General features: G+C 50.8%; 2 protein-coding genes across 3 annotated transcripts in view; both read right to left on the minus strand.

The window, feature by feature from the left end:
- Positions 1-3197: 3197 nt before the first annotated feature.
- LOC122105316 (RNA-binding protein 4B) lies at positions 3198-15146 on the minus strand. Its single transcript, XM_042676518.1, has 4 exons — positions 15012-15146; positions 13921-14344; positions 6288-6955; positions 3198-3779 (listed from the first exon to the last, which is right to left on the minus strand). Exons 2-3 carry the CDS (start codon positions 14330-14332, stop codon positions 6297-6299), a joined length of 1071 nt encoding a protein of 356 aa, XP_042532452.1. The 5' UTR covers positions 14333-14344; positions 15012-15146; the 3' UTR covers positions 3198-3779; positions 6288-6296.
- A 3512-nt stretch (positions 15147-18658) lies between these two features.
- Positions 18659-26346, minus strand: part of Sptbn2 (spectrin beta, non-erythrocytic 2) — a 43576-nt gene continuing 35888 nt past the window's right edge. For both annotated transcript variants that reach the window (XM_042676517.1, XM_042676516.1), the window contains 13 exons: positions 26027-26231; positions 25091-25465; positions 23496-23740; positions 23278-23416; positions 22871-22955; positions 22222-22418; positions 21820-21947; positions 21653-21728; positions 21532-21582; positions 21150-21370; positions 20625-20798; positions 20157-20199; positions 18659-19584 (listed from right to left, as the gene is read on the minus strand). In XM_042676517.1, the coding sequence (XP_042532451.1) occupies positions 19357-19584; positions 20157-20199; positions 20625-20798; positions 21150-21370; positions 21532-21582; positions 21653-21728; positions 21820-21947; positions 22222-22418; positions 22871-22955; positions 23278-23416; positions 23496-23740; positions 25091-25465; positions 26027-26231 (2167 nt within the window). In that variant the 3' untranslated portion in view covers positions 18659-19356. The remainder of the gene's footprint in view (positions 19585-20156; positions 20200-20624; positions 20799-21149; positions 21371-21531; positions 21583-21652; positions 21729-21819; positions 21948-22221; positions 22419-22870; positions 22956-23277; positions 23417-23495; positions 23741-25090; positions 25466-26026; positions 26232-26346) is intronic.

Raw genomic sequence — 26346 nt, forward strand, 5'->3', positions numbered from 1 at the left:
GGAGTGATCCCTGGAACACGTATCAATAAATATGCAGATATAAATCACCATGTGAATGATGTGCCAGTGGGTCATGCCTACTCAGAAGGGTGAGATAAGATCATGGTTTAAAGCCAATCTGGGTAAAAAAAGTCCATGAGACTTACCTCCAATTAACCAACTAATGGTTCAAGTGATAGAGCCTGTGAAAAAGCCAAGCAAGTGTGCCAGTTCCGGGCTGGGAAGGTGGCTCAGTGGTAGAGCGCTTGCCTTGCATGCCTGAGGCCCTGGGTTCCATTCCTCAGCACCACATAAGCAAAAAGAAAAAAGCTGGAAGTGGTGCTGTGGCTCAAGTGGTAGAGTGCTAGCCTTGAGCTGAAGAGCTGAGGGACAGTGCCCAGGCCCAGAGTTCAGGCCCCACGACTGGACCCCCCCCCCCCCAAAAAAAAAGAAGCCAGTTCCTGAGTTCAAGCCCCAATGTGTGTGTGTGTGTGTGTGTGTGTGTGTGTGTGTGTGTGGCCGGACTCATGGAGTAGGACTAGAGGATTCATGAGTGGCCACTCTTTAAGAGTGGTTTTAGCTCAGCAATCTCGTAAGGCAGGAATGTGGATGTGTTTCAACCCTGAGGAGGACTGTGGCTTTGATGTGTCGTGATCCCTAAGGTCAGAGCTAGAGCACTGCCAGTTCTCCCTCAGCTCTACTGCAGTTCCCCGCACCTGAGATTCTCCATAAATGTAAACATGGGTGCCGGGCCCCTCCCCTCCCTCCCTCCCGCCCTCCAAGGAGGGACAGATCATTTAACCTTCTTAAGCCTATTACTTTAATAGGAAAGCCAACCGTGTTCCTCACTGGGTTCTTGTGAATTAGCAGAGGGTAAATGTGTGGTTTGTATTTGGCCTGCAAACCTCAGGCACTATTCTTAGAATTTATCTTTCCCTATGGGTTCCTGGAGCTGATCATGCCATCCTGCATCTTAGTTCTCCTTGGCAGTGGAGCACAGCCCTGCTGTCACTCAAGAAAACCTTTACACTGATTCTTGACCAATATGACAGCTGTTCAAGGAAATGTGTATTTATTTCTCCCGCTCTTCTCCCTAACCTCTAAGACTAGACTTGCTGTCTGAGGAGTCATCCTGACTAGCTTTAAAGCCAACCTTGGGCAAACTGCTTCCTTTCTCTGGCCATCTTGCAGGTAGCTAAGGATAAGCTCCTTGTCATACACTTAAGTATCCACAGGGTCGTCTGTCTAGTATTTTTTTCCCTGTGCCTCACTTCTCTATATGACTGGAAATCAGAGTGGAATCGGGGAGGTCAGGAGCTTTGCCGGGCAGAGCTGAGGCGAAGGAATTCCAAGTGTTCTCCCATCACCTGGAAAGATGCTCTGCTCTGGAAGTTCCCACACCAGGAATCCAGGTTCTTTTCTCCCAGGCAGTAATACTTAAACCTGGTTGTGTTTTTTTCCCCCTCTACTTCTAAGTACTCCACAGAATACTGCTGCTGTGGTGGGACCTTGTGTGAGTAGGTGCTTGTAAACCTCCTCCAAATTGCCAACTAATCAAGAGTTCATGGAGCTCAAAGGCTTAGCTAGGGTAGTGTTTTCCCTACCCCACCAAAAGGAGCTACAGCATCTCTATGTCCACTCCTTGTTTCTCTGCTACTGCTAAGTGTGGGTCTATTTGAGAGAAATATTTTCAAATTTAAATCTTGTTACTGTTGTTATTGGTCATGGGGCTTAAACTCAGGGTCTGGGTTTTGTCCCTGAGATCTTCAGCTCAAGACTAGTGGTCTGTCACTTTGAGCCAGTGTGCCACTTCCAGTTTTCTGGTGATTAATTGAAGAGTCACAGACTTCCCTGCCTGGGCTGGCTTTGAACCGTGATCCTCAGATCTCAGCCTCTTGAGTAGCTAGGATTACAAGTGGGAGCCACCAGCGCCCAGCTTCAAGTTTAAATCTTAAGACTTACCAACAATGGTAATGGTTTTGTATTTCTCATGGCAATTATTTATGCCACATTTTTGTTACAGCTGTGAAATATTTTAAAATCTGAGTGTTAGTAGGTGGTGGTGATGCAGTTCTAATCTTAGAACTTCAAACTGTCTTCCTAACCACCCAGCCTGTAACATTTTCCAGGGAATGGCACTTGCTAGCACACAGGCAACCAGTTATTTGGGAGGTCAACCTGGGCAAAAAGTTAGCTAGCTGTGATGGTGTGCACCAGGGACCGACCAACTAGCCACACCTGGAGGCATATAAGATAGGATTGTGATCACAGGTTGGCCCAGTTAAAATAGCAAGACACACTATTCAGGAAAATCAATCAATTACAGCTTTAAACACCTCTCTTCAGACTGTTCCTGCGTAACACTCGCTCCAGCCCATCTATGATTTTTTTTTTTCTTCCTTTAAGACAAAGTATCGGGCTAGGAAGATAACTCAATGGTAGAGTGCTCATCTAGCATGCATGAAGCCCTGGGTTCCATTCCTCAACACCACATAAACAGAAAAAGCTGGAACTAGTAATGTGGGTCAAGTGGTAGAGTGCTAACCTTGAGCAAAAGCAGCTTAGGGACAGCACCCAACCCCTGAGTTCAAGCCCCAGGAATGGCAAAAAAAAAAAAAAAAAAGTAAAAAAAAGATTAAAAAAGTATCAGTTCTTCTGACTTGATTAGGGCAGCCTAACATATCACACTAATTTCACATGTGTAACTTACCTAGTGTTAAACTCAAAATCCTATCTCATTCTCTCAAGTGCTGGGATTACAAATGTGTACCACTATGCTTGGTTGAAACATTTTTTTTTTATTGGTCCAACCAGCCCAAATCCAATCAAGTCGTTGAACAGGTCATTGGCGCCCTACCTCAGCCTTTGCATGTGGTCCTCTGCAGGGCTTCTACCATTAACGCTCTAGGTTTGTTAGTACTCTTCTAGTGATTTAGAAAGAGCTTGACTACAAGCTGCACCTTATTTATTGGTGGCTCAAGATTTGGACTGCTTTTTCACTATTTCTTTTTTAAAACTTGATGGACTGGGGTTTGAACTTGGCGACATTACACTCTATCACTTTAGCGACATTCTCAGCTAACCTATTCCCTGTTTCTGAAGGTACCACTAACTAACCTCACTTCTACTTCTGAATTTTAGACGTTCATTCACTTGAGTCTTTGTAGCTGAGCACAACTGGAAAAGCATCGCAATGTAAATAATAGTCACACGAAAGATTAAGTGTTAGAAACGTTTATTTGTCAAAAAATAAAAAAATGGGAGGAGTGGAGTAAAACAAGGCTAAATTTCAGCTAATGCTGTATCACGATCACAGGTAAGACAAAAAACAAAACAAACAAAACAACAACAAAACCCCCAATGGTCCTAGCAATTTCAAAGATTAGCTTCAATGTTAGAGTCCAGAGCTAACAAAGAAGAGCAAAGGCTGCTTGCCACTACATGGTCATTTTAAAGGGAAAGGAGATGCTGCAGGTAGGCAGGGAGAAGGGCTCAACTCCTAGGGAAAGCAAGATCAGAGGGCTCCACTGCATGGAGGAAGGGGATGCCAGCATAATCCTTACCTAGGGCTGTTCAGAGGCTGAGGATATAAGGAACAGTGAAAAGCTACAGATACTAGCATCAGGAAGGAAAGAAAAGTCAACTTAGAAGAATTAAATTAAGAAAGAAAACATAGTTGGTCACAAACTCCTTTGTTTACTGAAACATGAAGCAATGGAAACATCCCGGCAAAGGGGACCGCGCGGAGCAAGTTCTCATATATGACCGCAGCCCGAGGGTTCAGTCCGCAATTATCCTACCTGAAAGAGAGCACAACACAAGAGGCTTACACAATGCCTGGACAGCAGCCTGGCTCCGTGTACAAGGGCCCTGGTCACGTCCTGTATTCCAGCGGGGCGGGGAAAACAAAGAACAAAACAAAACCAAGTCAGACTGTATCAAATGCATCCCACAAAATTAACCCAGGACTCTAATAGCTATCTATCTATAAGAACCACTTATAGCAATGTATAGAACAATATGCAATCTAAGTGGGAAGACTTCTGTGGTGGTGGTAAGTTCCACTTTCTCATTTTCTTACCCATGTTTTAAGCAGGTTTCAACAAAAGGCATACATGATCAAGAATTTCAGGCTAATTTGGGAATTCAGGAAAAGTAGAAGGTGCTGAGATCTCAGATATAGTCAACTGCTCTATTTGCTTTTTCCTTTGAGTTTGAACTTGGGGCCTGTGCTTGAGCCACACCCCCAGCCAAAGAGTCATGTAAGCAACCCTGCCTGCTCTTTTTAAAGACAGAACACGGCCATACCATGCTGCCCAGTTTAGCTATGAAATCTTGAGCTCGAGCTGTCCTTCCAAGTAGTTATGACTATACCTACACCCCACTGGGCCTAGCTCAGCTGCACTATTCTAAATGTATCATTTTAATCTTTCACATAAACTTTCTGAAATGATAGTCACAAAGGGTAGATTTTCAACAAGTGGTTTGTCATTTGTCCATCTACAACACACACAACTACATGTCACAGTATTAGAGGTAGATCCATAGTGCCAGTAGTTCCCCTAATTGACCAAGTCAAAAGAAGAAATGACTGCTAGGTTTTTCTAACTCTTCCATTGATGACGGGAACTCCACCAATGGCTGGGAGGGAGAAAAAAAAAAAAGTTAACTCACACCAAGTTCCTCTACTTATTACACACAAAGAGCCAAATCTTGGTCTTGATCTTTGCCAATCCACTTCAAAAGTTGTGATGTTCTTGGATGAGTTCTGCTAGGGTGAGACCCAAATTTGGATCCCCAACAGTTCTGGAGTATTTCATCCTGGCAGCCTCATTAACATCAGGCTCCTGGGACTGCAACCAACTCAGGGTTATTCAGTCCATCTGAGGTTCACACCTGGAAGGTAAGTTTCTTTGAAAGTCATCACTAAAATGAGGTTAGTTGAACAGCCACTGCTTCAAGTTAAAATTCAATTTTAAAATGCCCTGACAATACTCATTAAAAACCATAACATACTTAACTAAAAATGTAACGATAGAAATAAGTTATATGACAAGTTGATAGCAACTTACTTCATAGGTATCTCATGGTAGATCCAACTGTGAAAATTAACAGCAAACTCCACAGGTTCTAAGATGGACACAGTGCTGCACACGGTCTCAGGAAATCCCAAGTCTTACTAACGTAATCATGTAGGACATATAATTTATCAAAGTTCTGGTCACATTTGCTTCTCACTTTACAAAGAGCAAGTTGCTGTAACTTTGTTTTCTTGTACATACATCAAGAGAGGGGAGGAGGTAAGTTAGGAATCTGGAAGCTCAGTGGCTTCGAAGGGATGCTCAATTTCAAAGTACAAAGAAAACCATGAGTATATAAAGTTGTCATGCTGCCATTTGCATTTTGATGATTTGGCCCATCTCCTAATTATTCTTGCCATTCTAATACCTTTGGTACATATTTCAAAGGAAACATTAAAATTTCAGTTACCACCTATGGGATTTTTTTTTGCATGTCAGAAAATTACCAGTTTATCTAATTCCTTAAGTATTCTGTACAAAAACAAAACTGCAGAAGGAAATGGGACACATAGCACAGGCTTCAAAGAGAGGGCTTACAGAGGTTTAGGATCTGAGTAAGGAAAAGGACTACACAGGACAGCATCGGAATGTTCGGCACTGAAGCAAGCATCACAGAATGAAACATTTATAGGACTTGATCTAGCTTGCAGATCGGATACTTTGATAAAGTCTTAATGACCCAAGAAACAGTTTTAAACTGGATGCCTAAAATTAGTTAACGTTCTTCCTGTGATAGCATTAGTAGTTCCTGAACCTGTAGCCCTTTCTGCTTAAGACTACAGTGACCTTCACAGTGGAAAGAACATGAGTTTTAGCTTGGTCTGAGTTTGAATTTGGGCTCTACCTCTCATTTACCCAATGACTTAGGACAAAGTACTGAATGTCTCTGAGCCCTAGGTCTTGTCTATAGGCCAAAATCCTTATTGTCTAGATGACAGTGTGCACCAAGGGTACCTGACAACTACTAGTTCCCTCAAATGTATCCCGTGCCCCAAATCTGCTTAAACAACTGATTAAAGAATGTTCACACTAACAAACTGGGCCAAGCACTAAAACCCCAACAAGGCCAAACAAACCCGTGTAACAGGCCTAAGCTGCAGAAATACACAAAACTAGTTTTTGGGTACAGTTCTGACAGCAAACAAGTGGCTGGAGCCTCCTCGATGAAGAAAAGTTCTCTTGCAAGGGAACTAGGTGGAATCTTAACTACGCCCACCCCACTCTCACCTCCAGTTTTTAAAAGGCTGAGTACCGTGTTCGGTCCACATACTGCTCTCGCTCATACCGGGCCATGTCATACAGAGAATTCCGTGCAGCTGCGGAGGCCTGAGACAGCTCGCTCTCTGGCCCATACCCGTAGCCCTCGCCGACTGCCGGGAGCGCGGCTGCCGAGCGGCGCAGCGGGCTCCTGTCCCTTCCGTAGTAAGACGAAGAGGAGGCGGCCATGGCGGCTGAGGTGGCGGCCGCCCCCGAGTTCTGCAATAGGTGTCTGTCGTAGGGATCCACCGAGGTGGAGTTGAGGTGGTTGGTCACGGCCGAGCTCTGGACTTGGGGCAGGTGGGACATGGACTGCTCTGCGTAGTTGTAGGCGGAGGCGGCCGCCGCCGCCGCCACAGCCTCGTAGGAGCGCACGCGGTAGCGCTTGTAGTAGTCGAGGGCGCCGTAGGCATCGTTGTAGTACACGGACTCCCCGTAGCCCATGGTGTAGGGCGTGCGCACCGCCCCGTACTGTTCGTTGTACTGCTCCGTAAAGTCTGCCACGCGCCCCGTGCGGTCCACCGGACACTCTTTGGACCAGTGCCCCTCTTTCCCGCACCGGTAGCAGCCGCTCTGGTCTCCCATCCCAGGAGCAGTCCGAAGCCGGCTGGTGGACAACTGCACGTGCATTCGTTTGCCTTGAGGAAATAGATTGTGATAATTTATTATATCTCCGTGGTATTTTTTTATCCTCCCCAATGAAAGCAAACAGAAGAAACACACGCATACGTTCCTGTGACTTCACTCAGCAAAACAAGCTCATGCTTCAGTAGAGGCGATGGGAAACGAGGCCCCTCGGCCACCCCACACTCCCTCCCGCTGGTCTCCACGGCCCTTCCAACACAGAAAGGGAAAAACTTCCCTCTGTGCCTGTTACTAGTTTAGCAATTAAGGCCTGCCAATACTCCATTTATCTAGCAGAACTTCAGTTAGGCCACATTTGGAAGCCATGTTTCCCACCTGGACATTTCCTATATTTCCTAAGCACCCACAAACCAGAGCAAAGTCCTGCAGGATATAGCCCAGTGCTAATAGCACATGCTTATTAGATGGCATTCAGTACTCAGTATCCTGGATTCAGGACTCAGCATTGCAAAAAGAATTAAAACTTCAACAACAGCAATCTTCTGCTATCTTGTTTCCTCCAGCAATTTGAGCTGGTTATCACCAGAGGCTGTATTGTGCACCTAAACCATACTTGACTTGATTCATCTCTCTACCTGTGGGGTTTTTTAAGACCCTCAAGATTTCAACACACACACACACACACACACACACACACACACACACACACACACACACACACACACACACACATACCCCGCCACCTTTTCTCTTAGTCTATTCTACTGCAGAAAAGAAGATTACTGGACCAACTGCTTTCAACAAGAATTTTATATATATATATATATATACATACATATATACATACATATATACATATATATACTTAAGAATTAAGGTTTTATTTGTTTGTTTGATTTTTTTTTTTTTTTTGAGATCTGGGGGGGTGGGGGGGGGGGTGTCCAGTCGTGGGGCCTAAACTCTGGGTCTGGGCGCTGTCCCTCAGCTCTAGCTCAAGGCTAGCTTTCTACCACTTGAGCCACAGCGCCTCTTCCGGCTTTTTTCTTTTTGCTTATGTGCTGCTGAGGAATCGAACCCAGGGCCTCAGACATTCAAAGCAAGCGCTCTACCACTGAGCCACCTTCCCAGCCCAAGAATTAAGATTTTAAAACAGTACTAGCAACTGGGCACTGGTTGCTCATGCCTGTAATCCTAGCTACTCAGGAGGCTATCTGAGGATCACAGTTCAAAGCCAGCCTGAGCAGAAAAATCCCCTTGAGACTCTTTAATTAACCACTGGAAGTGGAGCTGTGGCTCAAAGTGATAGAGAGCTAGCTCTGAGCAAAAGAGCTCAGAGAAAGCGCCCAGGCCTCGAGCTCAAGCCCCACAACCGCCCCAAACAAAAAACCCAGTAACAGGAGTCAGGCACTGTTGGCTAATGCCTGTAATCCCAGGCTACCCAGGAGCCTGAGATCTGAGGATCACAGGAAAGTCTGTGAGACTCATCTCCAATTCACCACCAAAAAGTCTGAAATGGAGCTATAGCTCAAGTGTCGTGAGCACTAAAGCTCAGAGACAGTGCCTTTGGTTCAAGCCCCAGAACCAGCATAAAACAAAACAGACGAAAAACAAACCCTACCAGCTTTTTAAGGACAAAATGTTTGTATGTAGTGGAGTGATCAGCAATTCATCCTGCTACATAGCTTATAATTTCTTATAGGGATTCTCCACTTGTTAGAAAAATGCAATTACCTAAAAATCTCACCCATTCTAACAAGCCTTATCCATGCTTCCAGGAAATGACAGGCATTGAAGAATTGCTAAGAGAAAGAATTTCTCTCTGGGGCTTGTGAACCACCACACTTGGGAATTTCAACACTTATTGATGAAAGCATTGGTCTTTAAAAGCAGTTTAAGAAAAGTAGTATCTCAGCAGTCTGGAGATCAAGTAGAAGTTTTTCAAATTGGAGCCAAAGGCAGTGAGCACAGAGGGCAGGGCTTCATGTCACACAAGGGCTTCTAGGGACAAATCCCCACCTGCACCGGCAAGTTGCTCTCTTAAACAGAACTTGCCCTGTATGCAGGGAGGTTGACAGGAAGCCTTGTGCTCCAGTCATCCTTTTGGGATTCAGGACAGCAGCCACAATAGTGCCTGTATGGAACTTGAGAGGGGAGCAGGTTAGTATGCTCTACCAATGCAGTCAATGTCGTAAGGCCCCCTCACTTTCCAGTACTTGTTGCCTCTAACAGCACAAACAGAACTGAGGTTCAGGCTGGCCTAAACACAAAGACTACCAAAAACTAACCAACACGAAAAGGGCTGGCAGAATGACTCAAGTGATGGAGTACCTACCTGGCAATCATGAGGCATTGAGTCCAAACCCTAGTACCACCAAAAAAAAAAAAAGATACCAAATGAAGGAAGTACTGAGTCACCCAACCTACCATTACTTTCAGATTTAAATATTCCTAATCTAATCCTTCAATGTTATTAAGGACCATAATGTTTAGAAGAGAAACAGATTTCTGCCTATTTCTATATAATAGAGCTCTCTATAATTTAGACTAGAAAATGGTGGCTTTCAAACATACAAGTGAGATTAAGCTACATGAGCCACAAACTACTCTTAATTCTGAAGTCAGAGAAACCATGACAATCCAAAAGCCAGCCATTCCAGAGACCTAGAAATCATCTGTAAGGAAAAATAATTCATTGAATTTGCTCAATACTTTCTTTAGAGTTTAGAAAAACAAATCTAGTAATTTTACTTTGATATTTTACATATGAAATCCAATCTCAATTCTTGCCTTTCTTTATTCAGTTTTGTAAGGACCTATGGCAAAATCTATCTCTGTATAGTTGTACTATGCTTCTCTATTACTTTTAGGAAACAGGTCAAAGAAAACTGACGATTTTACCACACAAAAAAAGAAAGATTTTCTGACACCTACAGGTTACTGAACTCTTAATACTCTCCAGAAAACCAGACCAATAGAATTGTTTACTCTTGGGAGTGAGAGTATAAGAGAGTATTAAAATGCTGAGATGTGGAGGGCTGGGAAGGTGGCTCAGTGGTAGAGTGCTTGTCTTGCATGCATGAGGCACTGGGTTCGATTCCTCAGCACCACATAAGCAAAAAGAAAAAAGCCGGAAGTGGCGCTGTGGCTCAAGTGGTAGAGCGCTAGCCTTGAGCTGAGGGACAGTGCCCAAGCCCAGAGTTCAGGCCCCACAACCAGACCCCCCCCCCAAAAAATGCTGAGATGTGGAAACCTCAGGGTCCTAATTTCTGAGCTACACGTGCCAGAATGCACAGGTGGGTAGAGATGTAGTTAATATGTAATAGTCCTGACCAAGACACCACTACACACACTTCCCTTTCAGCAGCATGAATGGTTACTTTCCTTGCTAGTTCGTATGAAAACTGTTCACTGATGCTTGCAGAAAGAAACCATTTTGAGAAACAGGTAAACTGAGAGTCTACAACTTCCTTTTAGAAATGGCAGTCATTAACATAGAATAAGATAGTGCTGGGGGGGTGGGGGGAGGGGTAATGGGGGGAGGCTGACTCAGGCCTCGGTAGGCACTCATCACTGAGCCAAGGATACCTCCAAATGTTTCTTAGTGGTAATTTCTGAGATTTCCAGCCCAGGCACACCCTGGCTTCTGATCTACCTATTTTAACCTTCCTCTTGTAGCTATGCTACTGGACCCAGCTCTTGGTTGAGAAAGGATCTCAAATTTTTCTGCCTAGGTTGGCTTCAAACCATGATTCTTCCATTCCTAGCTTCCAAGTAGCTAGGATTACAGGTGAGCCATCAGCTCAAAGTGGCACTTTTTAGGGGCTACCTTCATTAGATGATTTGAAAAAGCTTTAAATTGAAAAATATAAGCCAGGTGTGATGGCCCTTGCCTCTAATCCCACTACTCTGAGGCAAGATGACCTCTAGTAGGAAGCCAGCCTGGGCTAGAGGGAGACCATGTCTTAAAAAACAAAAAGCACCGGGTGCCGGTGGCACTCAGGAGGCTGAGGATTGCGGTTCAAAGCCAGCTCAGGCAGGAAAGTCCATGAGACTCTTATCTCCAATAAACAACCAGAAAACCCAAAGTGGCCCTGTGGCTCAAGCAGTAGAGCACTCGCCTTGAGCTGAAGAGCTCAGGGACAGCACCTAGGCCCAGAGTTCAAGTCCCATGACTGACCAAAAAAAAAAGGAATACAACAAAAGTAACTAACTTTATATTACAATACTAAACTTACTTATCACCTGGAAAAAAAGACGGTCACAAAAATGTCTTTTATAACCCAAAATTAGAGGAGTCAGGCAGAGAATCCGAAAACCAAACACATTTTCTTCCTAATTCAATTTATCATTTATACTTTCTAAGGAAGTGAAAACACTAAAAAAAAACAAAACAAAACAAAAAACTCATGGTTCCATTCATTATTCAGAAATCCACTTCCTAAAGTAATTATACCTGCTTTATTAAGACACATACTTAGGACTAGGGGTGTAACTCTATGATGGAGTGCTATTTAGCATGCACAAGGGACTCAGTTCGGTTTTCAGCACCAAAAATAAGGCAAACAAACCCAAACACATGCTCATCCTAAGCCAATTCTCAGCTTCTCTAATACAATCTTCCCTCTTTCCTCTTAGTACTTTTTTTAAAAGCGGGGATGGGTGTGTGTGTGAGTCTAATCAAAGGTACACTGTGTATATAAAGGGACATGTCAAAATGAAACTTCCTTGTATAACTAATTGATGCTAATAAAGTGTAAATAAGCATCTGTCTTACAAAAAATAAAAAGATGTATAGTATTGTACTAGAATACATATGCAGTGTTTGTACCTGGATTTTCCATCGGTTTACGTTTTGCTTGTTACCTGACAAGTGAGAAGCTTCCTTCAGAACCAGAGGTTCGGGGCTGAGTAAAAGAACATTTTGCTTAACACCTAGGGAGAGGGGACCTCCTTCACTCCCCCCTGCCCACCATCGTCCATTCATAGCAAATGAAAAGAATTAAGAATACTTTTAAAGCTGAAATGCACCAGCAATCCAAAATAATAAAAAAAAAGTTAGCATGAAAAATAAGGAAAGCTTTTCCATCTTAATCAACTTTCTAACATAGTTGTGAGCAGCACCAACATTTCACATTTGCTGCCATATTCTAGTCTTGCTAGGGGTCTGGGAGGGAAGTATGGAAGAGATCATCAACTCTTATTTTATTTATTTTGGTTGGTCCTAGAGTTTTAACGCAGGGCCTGGGCTCTGTCCCTGAGCCTTTCTGTGCTTAAGGCTAGCGCTCTACCACTTGAGCCACAGCACCACTTCCAGTCTTTTCTGCTCATGTGTTACTGAGGAATTTAACCCAGGGCTTCATGCATACTAGACACGCACTCTACCACTAAGTCACATTCCTAGCCCCAACTCTGTAAGTGCAGAAGCCAGGCATTGGTGGCTCACCCCTGTAATCCTAGCTACTCAGGAGGCTGAGATCTGAGGATCCCAGTTCAAAGCCAGCCCAGGCAGGAAAGTCCATGAGACTCTTATCTCCAATTAAACACCACAAAAGCCACAAGTGGAACTGAGGCTTAAGTGGTAGAGCACTAGTCTTGAGGAAATAAAGCTCAGGGACAGTGCCCAGGCCCTAAGTTCAAGCCCCAAGAAGGAAGGAAGGAAGGAAGGAAGGAAGGAAGGAAGGAAAGAAGGAAGGGAGGGAGGGAGGGAGGGAGGGAGGGAGGGAGGGAGGGAAGGGAAGGGAAGGGAAGGGAAGGGAAGGGAAGGGAAGGGAAAGGAGGAGGGAAGGGAAGGGAAGGGAAGGGAAGGGAAGGGAAGGGAGGGAGGAGGGAAGGGTGAGAAGGAGGGAGGGAAGGAAAGGAAAATGACTGGTAAATGGCTGGTAAATGACTGAAGTACCTGTAGTTTGGCCCCATGCTTTGAAGAGTAACTTCAGTTCAGGAAATCACTGGTTGAGGCCAGGAGTACTCTAGTGTTCCCTCACAAATATCAGCTATTTGCACACTTCTTTTTTTACCCTTTTCTCCCCTTGTTCTTTTCATCCTCTTTTCTAGGTTTAGCCAAGGACTTTTCAGCACTTCCCCACACCTCTTTTAGTGGCATTTGGGACAAAGAGTGTGTTGACTTTGGAAAAAGGAAAATGGCTGTGAATGTGTGGTCTGATCTGACATTGTTGATGAAACCTTGCAGAACAGCACTATCCAGCAGAACTTTCTATGACGATGGAAATGTCTCACATGTGCTAATGCAGTAGCCATTACCTTTGTGACCAAGTGAAAAAGGAATTTTAAATACCATTTAATTTCAGTTAACGTAAATGTACTACATTTGCAATGATTACTATATTAGCACAATTCTAGAGTTTTCAAACCCCTTAATGACAGCTTGTGTACCTTTATTTTCAATATAAGCAGTATGATATGCTCTATGAAGCCCTCACTGGAACTGCTTCAGAAGCAACAACATCATTTCCATTCAACCTTAAGTTTCTAAAAATTTGCCTACCCCTTTCGCCACCCATGATTAAATAATGTTTGGTGGAACTAATAGACCATGATATATTTTTGGCTCTGCTTGTATAATCCAGACTGAAGCTCCCCCACCCCCACCTCAAACCCAATCACTGCCCAGCCTTCCAACACAGGGTTTCCTGTAGACACCTTGTTTTTCTCACCATTAACCTAAGTGTTCAATCTCTTAAATAAAAGGTTTCTTGATCACAGCAAAGCTGATAAGCCTTTACCCTTCCTTCTACCATGAGGTACTCATTTGCCCAGAGAGACTAGACTTCATACAGCACTCAAATGAATGAACATCATTGCATACAGTAACCTACAATTTGCAATCCTACCCGGTTGTAGAAGAACATCTCAGCAAACCTGAAAGAGGGAAGTGTTTGCCTCTCCAAGTGTAAATTACGCATAAGAGCAAATAGCTAAGAGAGCAGATCACCTAGCCCTACTGGCCTTGTGCTCCTGCCTCAGCTCTGTTCCCCCACCCCCAGAACCCAGAGCAGTTCACCTTGGAACTCTGTGTTGTCCAGGCCCCTGATGGCCTCCACTGCATCCTCGGCCCGCTCCATGTGGACAAAAGCGTAATCTTTCACGATGTCACATTCGATGACTGGACCATACTCCTCAAACTTGGCCCGAAGCTCTTGGTTGGTACAAGTGGGACTGATGTTGCCCACGTGTAACTTGGTTGAAGCTTTGCTCTTATTCTTGCTGGCTTCCACATTGATGTTCACCCCATGAAGCTTGTAGTGGTGCAGGTTTCGGATGGCATCCTCGGCCGCCGTCTTGTCCTCTATGTGCACGAAGCCGTAATTCTTAATGATGTCACATTCCAGCACCTTCCCATACTGCTCGAAGAGTGAGCGGATCTCCTGCTCTGTGGCCTCGCGGGGCAGGTTTCCGATGAACAGCTTCACCATCCTGACAAGAGCCTGAGAGAAAACAAAAGATTTCAAAAATCAGGTGTAGGCTAAGGAATTCGATTGCAGCTGCGGTCACGTCGCTTTCATACTCTGAAGTTGTGGGCACCTCCGAGACCTTTACAGACGTTCATTATTCTTAACAGAGGAAGCAGCCTGTTCTTAAGTAAAGCAAAATGTGGATGACATGCAAACCAGTAGGTCAGGGTGGGGTGGGGGAAATCAATGCACAGCCCGGTCCCCCGTCTCGGTGACACGGGGCGCACTGAAGTCTCGGGGTTAGCGGCTTCAGGCTTTACAACAAGAAGGATAAAGAAAAACCCCAAGTGGAAAGGCTTAGCGGCACCGGTGTCCCCGGCGACAAGGTTTTGGAGGGAAATCTGCACCTTCCCATCGTGTGGCATCACCTCCCGAGACACTCTCGCGAATAAGAGGGTCTCTTCCCCCGACCCCAGGACCGCCGAGCCGGCCGCTCAACCTCCAGCCTCCGCAGCCCAACAAAGGCTCGGCCCGACCCCCGCCCCGCCCCCTCCGGGCCCCCGGCCCCGCCTCCCCTCGTTGTCTGCCCCGGACCTTCCGCGGCAAGGTGAGAACCCCCAAACCCGGGCCGTTCCCTTCCGCGAGAGCCCCGGCCTGGCCCACCCCGGGCCCCCCACATCTCCCCAAGACCCTCTCGTACCTCCGGATGGCGGCGGCGGTGGCGGCGGCTCCCGCGTCAGAGAGAACCTTACAAAATGGCGACCGCCGCTCGAGCCTCGGCGCGACCGGGCCTTTCCTCGCGCGCCAGCTCACGCACGCGCGAGTGCGCGCAGCCGCTTTCACCTCCCCCTCGCGGGAGCCGGATAACCAATCCGGAGGCCGCATACAAGTGACAGCCCACCAAAGGGGCGGGGCCTGCGGGTGAGGCCGCGGCGGAGCGGAGGTCAGCCCGCCCCTAGCCCCGGCCAGCCAATCACGGCCAGAGGAGGGGATTGCGACTCACGCGTCAGAAAGGCTCCAGACGCAACCACCGCCGGGGTGAAATCGGAACTCTGGGGGGCGTCACTACCCTTCACAATGGGCCGAGCTGCCGGGCCTTCGGGAACTGGGGGCTCGGTGACAAAGGGCCGGCTCACAGGCTCCGCGCCGGGGGCGGCGGGGGTCGGAGCGGGCGGCCCAACCTCGGTGGGCGCTGGGGGCAACGCTTCGGAAATCCGGGCGCGCCACATTTTAAACCGAGCTTCTTCATTGGGGCGGGGGGCTCTTTAAACCCTTTCAGATGTCTCCAGTGCACACGTCGTTCTTCACTGGAGAGGACCGGGAACCTGGGAGCCGGAAGGGGTTTGGTGGAAGAGCTGGGGCAGCGCCGAGGCGTTCGGACCCGCGCTGCGTGTGAATTGACGTTTCTCGCTGTTCAGGGTAAGATCTGATTTTGGGGGCGTCCATCACAGTTCCCGAGGCTCGGGCCGGGGGGGTGCCGGATTCTCCACGTCCGCCCCGGGCTGCCAGAGATCCCAGGCGGTCAGCGGCCAGCCGCGGTGCAGGCGCGCCCCCTGGCGGCGGAGGGGCGCGGCCGCGGCCACGCGGGGCGCGCGTGAAGATGGATGGACGCGGGACGGGGAGGGGGGACTGGGGGGGGCCACCACCCCTCCCTGGGGTGACCCGTGACACTGCTCGGACTCCGAGGCGCGGGTCTCCCGCGCCGCCTCCCCAGGTACTTGGACACTGTCTCTGTCCTCCGATCACTTTGTCCGTCACTGTTCTTCCAGTTTTAATAACCGACCTCAAGGCTTGTCTCCCCTGAATCCTACTAGCCTCCCCGCCGTCTGGACTCAGACTTCACTCTTGGATAGTCTTGGCCGTGGATGGAACGTTTTTCTTTAATGTTCACTATTATCCTTATCTAAAGTTTTATTAACCTTATCTAAAGTATTATTCTTATCTAAAGTCGTGTGTGTGTGTGTGTGTGTGAGTGTGTGAGTGTTAGTGTTGCGGCTTGAATTCAGGACTTGAGCTCCCCGCTAAGCTCTTTCCACTCAGCGTTGGTACTCTACCACTTGAGCTGTAGCCCCACATTTGGTGGTTAATTGGAGATAAGCGTCTCATGGACTTTTCTGCCCAAGCTAGCTTTGAACAATGATCCTAAAATCTCAAATCTCCTAAGTAGCTAGGATTACAAATGTGAACCACCTGCACAGGACCTTTCAGAAAACCCTCTTAGAGAATCTGAGTCTCCTGCCACTTGTCTCCACACCCTGCATTTTTGGATTCCTCCCCCTCCCCACCCAATTTCCCAAATTTTCTGAGATTTCCAAAACTCATGGCCCATTTTCTCTCTTCCCTCCTTTCTTTGCCCTACTCCCTTCCTTCTCTCCTTTCTCCTTCCCCTCTCCCCTCCCCTCTTCCTCTTTCATGAGACCTGATCTTTACTACAAAGCCCAGGGTGGTCTCAAACTTGCAATCCTGCCTTGGCCTTTTGAATATTGGGATTACAGATGCCCCGTGAAGGTTTTTGTGTATGTGCCAATACAGGGGGTTAGGGTTAAACTTAGGGACTTGCATTCTCACTTGTCTGTTTCTCTCAGGGCTGATGCTCTACCACTTGAGCCACAACTCCTGAAACATTTTCATGTGCTTTTTTCCATTCCTTAAAAATCTAAATGTGGAAATTATCAAAAAGACATACTGGCCAGGCACCAGTGGCTCATCATGCCTGTAATCCTAGCTATTCAGGATCTGAGGACCATGGTTCAAAGCTAGCCCATGCAGGAAAAGCTGTGACATGCTTATTTCTAGTTGACCATCTAAAAGCAGGAAGTGGAGCTGTGGCTCAAGTGGTAGAGTACCAGCCTCAAGTAAAAAATGTAAGGGACACAGTGCCCAGGCTGAGTTCAAGTCTCACACACACGCAGACATAAATGTTTGTTTATCACTTACTCATTTTTATTTGGCCATATTTTCCCTGCTGGTTTGCAGCAGCTTCATGGTGTTTTTGCGCCCTGACTTTTCTTGCAACCCTCACTGCTCTATCCAGTTATCTTTCCTGGACTGTTTCCACCCACCTCTCACTGTCCTTTCCCCAGGCTTCTTTCCTAACCCTGTTTATCCTCTTGCCACCCTGTCTTATGGAGTCTTGTCCTGAAGGAATTTTAGCTACTATGTGTGTACTGACGATTCTCATTTTGTCTCACCTTTCTGTTCACAAATGTCTGTCCTGCAAGACCACTTCCACTGGTGGCTCTGTTTATACACTGAAGTGATCGTTCTCAGTTTCTCTCCCCCACATACTATAATTAATCCCTCTAAAGTGTCCAACTATAGCTTCTGCCTCAGCCCCAGGTCTGCCCGCTACGAGTGCCCAGAGTCCCTCAGCGCTCCTCACTGTGGGACTGTCCCTTCACACTGTGGTGGTGGACGATGTATAGCTGTACTTGAGGTCCAAAAGGCATCTGTGTAGTGCTGACATGCTGTTCCCTGGAGTCCTGACAACTCTATTTATCCATGGCTCACTGGTGAAGTCTGTCGTAGTCTGCCCATCTTAAGAGAAAGGGACAGTTATCTTGTGGGCTTTTGGCTCTCCCAGATCTCATGTCTGGAGGCCCTCCTGGGCTGGCTTGGGCTAGCCCCTGACCTGCAGGCACTTGGCTCTGTGTTCACTGCTGATGGATCTTCTCAAGGCACAGGGCCCATTACACTGTAGGTGACCTTCCTGGAAAGCTGACAGTTTGTAAACAATGGACAATAAAGTTCTTCTCTATGGGTCACTTCCAACCTCAGGAGGCAAATAAACTTGAAATCTCCAATTGCCAAACTACCTGTTCTTGTTGTTATTAATATTTTAATACTGTTAGCAATTCCCTGTTTGGAATATATCATCCTGCTTCTGTGTATTTACAGGATGACATCATTCTCTTGGGAACCTGTCACTCCTTCGCTCCCCTCCCCCATAAGCTCCCCTGGATCTGCTGGGGGGATAGAAATTGGGGTTCGGTCATCTCCCCCGTGGGCTGAGGCTGGGTGGTGGTAATACTGCCAGTAGTACAGCCACTCCTAAGTGAAGACAGGGGTGGGTGCTTGGGGTCCAGGTGTGTGGTACAGCCCATGCCTAGCATACATCAGGGCCTGGGTTCATCCCCAGTACCTCAGAAAAGGAAAATGAGTTTTGTGCTGGGGAAGGGGTCCCTTGCTGCTTGTTAAGAGCCTCCTGACCCGCAGAGACTGTCTTTGGTTTAAACCCCAGCAAACTGGAGGTGGTTCTTAGGGTGCCATTGAGACAGAGGGTTCTCCGAGGGCTTGGAGTGGGTGGGGTGGGGGCAGAGCGGAGGTCTGGAGAGCCGTGGGGGGCACACGGGCACGGGCAGGAAAGCAATGATACCCCAAGGCCGTGAGAGAAGCTGAGCTGTTTAATCACCTTGGCCAGACTCAAGGCTGGGGCTGCTCCTCGACAGCTCACACCTGGAAACCGCTGGAGCGGGGAGGGGAGGCCGTGGCCGCTCCAGCGGGAGGGTGAGGCGCTCCAGCAGGAGGGTGAGGCGGGGTGGGGAGGGAGGGCTTCTGCAGCGCTGACAGCTCCCTCAGCAGGGCGGGCGCTCTGAACCCCGGGTCCTGCTTCAGCTCTGAGAGGTTCCTGGCTGGTCCCCGGGATGGCGGATGGCGGGCCCTAGCTGTGGCGGGAGGGCGACCCTGAGGCGGGGCGGCCATGTGCGCATGGCCGTGTGGAGGGTCCGGAGGGTCCGCTGCGCGCCATGTGCGCCGCGGTCGGGGATGGAGGCACACGGCTGGGGAGGAGGAACATGGAAGAAGTGGAAATCGGGGCTTGCCTGGGTCCCACCACCGGTCTGGAATTCAATAGCAAAAGAGCAGGTTGTGGGGGACACCGGCCGGTCCCCAGTGGCAGTTCCTGGTGATGGGCTGGCCTGGGCAGCAGCCCCTAGCAGCAGGCAGTGTCCTGACCGGCGGGAGCTCCCCGTCCTCCCTGCCCGGGTCCCTGGCAGTTTCCTGAACGGGGAGAGAGGGAGAGAGCCAGCGGCGTGCGCACCCCTCAACTACTTGTTCTTTTTGAAAAAGCTGAAGCGTTTTTCCCGCTCTCGTTCTCTGCCGTCCTTGCTGCGGAGCACGACGGAGCCCTCGGGCTGCGATACGGGGGGCATGGTCATGGCCCGGGTCATGCCGCGGGTGGCACTGGGCACCGCTGGCTCTTCTGGCTCTCCAGAGGCTGAGGATGCGCTGGCAATGGCTGCGTTCACCACCCGCAGCCACGAGCTCATCTCGGCCTGCGGGGGCAGGGGGGAGGCAGGGAGAGCAGCTTCAGCTTCCCCCTGCGCCGCCCCTGCTCAGCCCACACCCACAGAGGAAAAGAGTGCCCACGGGCCCAGCACACACAGCCAGCTGGTAAGTGGGGGCTGTCCTGCTAGAAGCAGCAGAGAGATGAGGAACACGCTGGGGAGCTGGGCACGGTAGCTCCCCCCGTACGCCTGGCTAGTCCACCGCTCGGGGCAAGTCAAGAGGATTGCAGTGTGAGACCAGCCTAGGCAACACATTCACAGGACCCCATATCTCAACCAACAAAAAGCCGAGTGCTGTGGTGTGCACTACCCAGGCAGTATAAATAGAAGGGACCATGGGCCAGGTCAGCACAAGATCCCATCCCAAAGAACACTTAGAGCAAGGAGGGGAAAATGATGGCTCGACTGACAGAATGCCTTCCTAGCAAGTGAGACCCTGAGTTCAAACCCCAGTACTGCCAGAGAAGAGGAGGAGGAGGAGAGGAAGAAGGGAGTCTGTTATTGGGGAACCCCAAGGATGGCCCCGATGGAAAGAAATGGGGGAGCAGAGGATCGCTCACCTCATCCTTGGCCTGGAATAAATATTCTTTTCCATCTGGTAAGCTGTTGGGAGAAGGCAGAGCTGAGAATCTGCGCTCAGCAGGTCACGGCTGCCCCAGTGCTCCCTGGGGCCCGGAGGACTCTGCCCTCCCAGGATTTATGCAAAAGCAAATCCTTTCTGATTGGCCGCAGCGTGAGCTCACTTCTGGCCAGAGGGCTGCTTGGTGGCGGACACAGGCCCTCCTATTCCCACCCAGGACAACCTTTCAGCCTGCTGCTCCCCTTCAGGTGCAACACAACCAGGAGCTTGCCGCCCTCAGCCACAGGTGTCTTTGCGCACCTGGTTCGGCAACTCCATTACCCACACTCCTTCCACATCAGTCCCTCTGGACCTCACTCCTGGCCCACCCTGCATTATCCCCAACTCCCCCCCCCCCTTCACTCTCCCCCCAGCCCCATCCCATCGGGACAGTACCCTCCATTCCTACCCCAGCTTGAAGACGTGTTTGCGCTTCCGGTAATCAAAGGCCACACTGCCCTGGGCCTTGGCCAGACTGACAGGCACTTCTCCGTGGTATGGCACTCCCGCGCTGGCCGCCTTGGCATCCTTGTAAAACCCAAGGCTCCCACGCCGCAGGACACAATACACGTTCTGCCAGGACCTGGGAGAGACACAGGGTCAGAAGACCCATGGGCTGCTGGACTGGCTGGCCTAGGTGGGGCCATAACTTAGGGCTCCTTTGGGTGTCGTGGAACCTAACAGTTCACCTCGGTCTCCCAAATAGCTGAGATTGCAAGCGTGAGCCATGACACCTGGCTCTACTCTTGTCTACCCTTCTGGCCTCCCCTGGGGCCTGCACTGGACCCACATCCCCGCCCCTCCATTTCCCAGAGGACACATTTGTGCAAACATTCTCCCTTGCGCCCCTCTCCACGCCCCCCCCCCACCCCAATCTAGGCCGAGACTAGGGGAGGTCGCCTGACAGGCAGGCACACCTGGCCAGGCCTAGTACCTGTTGGCGGCCTTCTTGTTGGGGGCCTCCATCTCCTGCTTGCGACACAGCATCCCCTCCATCTGCTCCTGGGCAGACAGCTCTGGGCCTCGGGCGGGCAAGGTGGCCACGTGGGCTGACTCAGAGGACCTGCTCTGGGGCACTGCAGAAGGGGCTGCACCCCGGGGCCGCGCCTGCCTCTCTCCCCGAGGCCCACCGGCCTCATCCCCTGTACCTGGCCCCTGTGGGGGGAAAAAGCACCAGTGTCGGGGGGGGGGGGGAGTTGGCACAGGAGGGGCCTTGTCTTGGGGATTGAAAGCTCTATGGCCCTGAGTTCTCTTGGAATCTGCCCTCTCCCACCCCCAGTCTCCCCCCAAGTCTCTACCCCTCTAGGGGGACTCACGGGCCCTTCTGAGAAGCTGCTCTGTTCGAGTCTCTGTTGTTCCAACAGGGGCTGCAAAGACAAGAGGCCGTGAGAAGCTGGAGGGGCGTGGGTTCTGCGTGGACGCCAGGCCCAGGCTTACCTGCGAGGACTCCGAGTCTGTGCAGACCCCGTTCACGCTGGGCACCTGTGTCGACGGTGGCAGCTGAGGCTGGGTTCTGGAATGGCCAGAGGTGACATGGAAGAATTGGTTCCTGGCTGTGCTTGGGCTCAGCCCCGTCCCCCTGGCCCGGCTGGCCCCGCTCTCACCCGTCCCAGGACGCATTAGGAGCCGTCTGGCCGTCCACCAGCTCCCCTTTGGGCTCTGGAGCAGGCGGCTGCTTCCTCCGCTCCTCCTCCTCCTCCTTTCTTTTCCGCTCTTTTTCCCGCTCCTCCAGCTGCCAAGAGATGCTGAGGTCAGGATGGAGGCCTTCTTAAGGAGAGCAAGGAGAGGGGAAAGCCAAGATGTCTCGGCTCCAGTTTGACATCAGAAGACGGTAGGGAGGAAAAGCAATGGCGGATGTGGATCTTAGCACCACCCAGGGGGAAGAGTGGGGTGCTCTTGGCTCACACCAGAGATGCTGGCACAGTGGAGAGACAAGTGTCTTCTCTGAGCGCAGGCAGCGCAGGCCTGGCGGGGGAGGAGGGGGCGCGGAGGCCGGGGCCCCTCACCGCAGTGAGCTTCTCCAGCGCGCTGAAGCGCTCCTCCCAGGCCACTGCTGACTTCTGGAAGGCTTCGTGCCGCTTGATGAGGCTCTCCACTTCGTCCACTGTACAGCCCAGCTCCGCACTTCGGACCAGCGGCTCTTGGCTGCACAGCCAGGCCTCCGCCATCCCTGCGTCTCTCCCAAACACAAGCACCTCCAAAACTAATAGGATGGGATGTGGGGTGGCAGAGATGGCAGGTCATGATGGGCACGGGCAGGGCACAATAGCCACCGCAAGAAGAGGGACAAGAAGCGGCGCACCGACTCACGCCTGTCATCCTAGCTACTCAGGAGGCTGAGATCTGAGGATCTTAGTTCAAAGCCAGTCCGGGCAGGAAGGGCCTCGAGACTCTTACATCCATATCTTATGTCCTCGAGACTCCATCCAACAGAGTTGTGGCTCAAATGATAGAGTACTAGCACTGAGCACAAACACTCAGGGTTCAAGCCCCAGATGGGCACAAGAGAAAACCACTGCCCCAGAGCCCTGCCAGGTGGTACTAAGGGCGTGCCCCTGGAATTCGACCTCCAGGGTTCCTGGTCTCACCCACTGGTGACTATCAGAAGGGGATGGCAGCCCCTCCTTCCGGGACCTGTGCCCCCACAGCGCTCACCGAGCTGGAGCCAGTCCATCTTCTCCTGCCACTTGTCAGCTGTCTCCTGGCGCCGGGCCTGTAGCTGAGACAGCTTCTCTGAGATCTGCGGGTGGCAGGGAACATGTCTCAGCACCCAGCCGGGCTTTTCCAGGGTCCCCAGGGTATCACTGGGGAGACTAGACATTTCTGACATCAAGAAGAAGATAGTTCGGGGGTGGGGGGGGGGGCGGGGGAATGGGATGTGGGAAATCTCTCCATTGCACTCAGGGGGCAGACAGTGGAAGAGTTATTGCTAAAGTACAAGCAGCAGAAAGACTCAAGAAAACTCAGCACTGAGCCATGCTGCCTGTGTGTGTGCGTGCATGTGTGTGTGCATGCGTGCATGTGTGCGTGCGGCCTGCAGGGCCTCACCGGGCGTCACCCACCTCCTCGGCTGCATAGTGGCTCCGGGACAGCAGCTCCTGTCCCATGTTGATGCAGGAGGAGAAGCAGTCCGCTCTGGCCTCGATCTCGGCTTTGATGCCTTGTTGGTTCTTGATGACTAGATCTGCAGAAGACACATCCCTGGGGGAGGCAGAAACAGCATCACGTGCTGCCCCCAGGGCCTGCCACTGGGGAGGCTTCCGGGCACCCTGGGTCTCACCGTGGCCGCTCCTGGGCGTCCATCTGCAGGTTAACCCCATCCATCCACAGCATCAGCTCCCGGACGGCCTTGAAGAAGCGGAATTTGTCCGTGGTGTCCAGCAGCAACTGGCGGCGGGCAGCAGAGCTTCCCTGGAGCTGGGCCCAGGCCTCGGCCACGGCCTGCATGTGGCGGCCAATCTCCTCGGCCTTGTCTCCGGCATAGGCCTTCTGGAGCCGGAGGCCATCGTCCTGTACCTGCTGGACCTGCGGAGTCACCGGCCGGAGTGAAGCAGCGCAGGGAAGCGGGGAGACTCCACGGCCGCAGCCTCCTGCAGCCCTGGCCGCCGCTGTCCACCTCCTGCCTGATTCACCAGCTCGAGGAGGAGGAGAAGCGAAGGTGGAGGGTTGGGAATGGTAGCCACGTGGTGGGCCACTCTATTCTGCCTTGTTGGGGTTCACCTGGGGGATGGGTCTTGGAAGGATCACAGGCCAGCAGGGCTGGACAGGGAGGATTGCTAGAACGAACCTGAAGAAGTGGACGGGGGCTACGGAGTGGAGGAAGGGTTTGCATTTCTGTTATTGGGTCTGGAGCTCTAGCCCGCATGACACTGATAGGTAAACTTCAGTAAAACATCTAACATCTTCTAGCCCTTGTGCAAACTTCACAGTGCATGTGCCTTCAAGGAAGGTTGTCATTAAAAGTGTGAATGCAGCGGGGTACTGGTGGCTCACGCCTGTAATCCTAGCTACTCAGGAGGCTGAGACCTGAGGATCATGGTTCAAAGCCAACCCTGGGCAGGAAAATCTGTGAGACTCTTACTACAATAAACCACCAGAAAACCGGAAGTGGCGCTGTAGCTAGAGTGGTAGAGCACTCACTTTGAGCTAAAGAGCTCAGGGACAGCGCCCAGGCCCAGAGTTCAAGCCCTATTACCAACAAAAGGAAAAAAAAGTGTCACAAACTGGAAATTTTTAGGGGGAGGCACAGGAATGGAGGGAGAAAGGGTTAGCAAATGTAGTCATTCGATGTACACTGTAAAAAATAAATTATGTAACTTGAAGGTGGGGATGGAAGGAGGAAAAATGGGGAATGATGGAAGGGCTGCACTGATCAAGAAGCATTGTACTTACAACCTGACTGGTGGAACCGTAACCTCTTTGTACAACAACATCATCATCATCAAAGAAAAAGTAAGCAAGGCAGGAACAAAAAAAAGTGTGGGCTGGGAAGGTGGCTCAGTGGTAGAGTGCTTGCCTAGCATGCATGAAGCCCTGGGTTCCGTTCCTTAGCACCACATAAGCAGAAAAAGCCGGAAGTGGTGCTGTGGCTCAAGTGGTAGAGCGCTAGCCCTGAGCAAAAGAAGAAGTGGGAGGTGGGGCGGGCTGTAGCGCACCTGTCTTGCAAATCTCAGTGTACTGTGTTGAAACCCCAGGGCGATGATAATAGAAAAGTGCGGAATGTGGAGGAGATTTTGTGGAGTGGTTCTCACTTTATCGCTAAACGACCCTCCAGGGTACCTTCCCCTCCGAGCTCTGCTCTAGCTCCCCATCCCCCCTTCTTCCATCCCCCCGGAGCCCCTGGTGGTGCCTCCCTCACCCCTGGTGGAGTCGCACCTGCGCGCTGAGGGCCTGGATGTCGTGCTCGTAGGCACAGTGCCGGCGCTGCAGCGCCTCGGCCGCGTTGAGGTCACGGCCGGTCCCGTCGGGAAGCTGCTGCTGCTTGTGCTGCACCCGGGCCAGGGCTTGGCGAGCCCCGTGCAGGAAGCGCTGCAGCTCGTAGGCGGCGGCCAGCACCTGCCCCCGCGTGTCCAGCAGCTCGAGGAGGTCAGCCCAGGACTCGTTGAGGCTGTCCTTCCACTCTGCCACCGTGGCCCGAGCGGCGTGGCCTCCCGCGATGAGCCCGTTGGCCAGCGTGTTGGCGCCATCTACGCGCTCCTGACCGATGGTGCTCGTGTCCCGAGAGAACTCCCGGAATTTGTCCCGAAGCATCTGGAGGAGGGAGCAGTGGTAGGAACAAGGATGTGACCTTCATGGAGGACAGACTTCCCTCCTCTACCTTGCCCACTGTCCCGAATGTGTCACTTAGCATTAGCATTAACTCCATGGGGAGTGGGTGGCACTAGGTGACACAATCCACCAGACCACCGTGACCCCGTGGCCTGTTTGCAGTACACGCTTGTATTTGCCTGACGCCCCTCTGGGGGCTCCAGCTTTCAGACAAGAAACCCTCCCTCAACACAGTCTGCATTTCTGCACCCATGAGGGTCCAAACCCCCAAACTACAGAGGGGGATCTAAACGCCCCTGTGTTTTGTGGAGGCCTACTGAATGGATTGTTAACAAATTTCCTTTCTCCTCTACAGCGGGCCCCATGTCTCCACTTCTGCACGATTCTTTGAATTATATGCCCCAAGCCCAGGAAGACAGTGCCTGCCCGGTCTCTCCACATCCTTGGCCCATGGTGCTCAGGCCAGGCTGAGGTCCTGGTCTCCCTGTGGGTCCCACGGCCCGCCCCTCCCCTCCCCTCCCCCCCATGCTCATCCGCACTCACAGTCACATGCTCGTAGTCCTGGCCCAGCTCGTGTGAGGCCGCCACCACCTCACGCTCCTGGATCCATTGCTCCAGGTCGTCCAGCTCGCGGCGCAGCTGGCACAGCCGCAGGTGCTCCTGCAGGCGCTCGCGCCGCTCTCCTGCCAGCTCCTTCAGGCTAGCATACAGCTTGTCCACCTGGGCCTGGCGGATCGATATCCGAGTGCTGCAGAGGGGGCAGGGGAAGGCACCACCAGGCTTAGGAGACATTGCTGTCATGCCCAGCCTGTTCGTAGGTTTCCAACTCTTTCTTGCTTCTCAAACTTTCTAGAATGTTCTAG

The sequence above is a fragment of the Dipodomys spectabilis genome, unplaced genomic scaffold (assembly GCF_019054845.1).
Source record: "Dipodomys spectabilis isolate Male_0828 unplaced genomic scaffold, ASM1905484v1 ptg000030l, whole genome shotgun sequence".
Lineage (NCBI taxonomy): Eukaryota > Metazoa > Chordata > Mammalia > Rodentia > Heteromyidae > Dipodomys > Dipodomys spectabilis.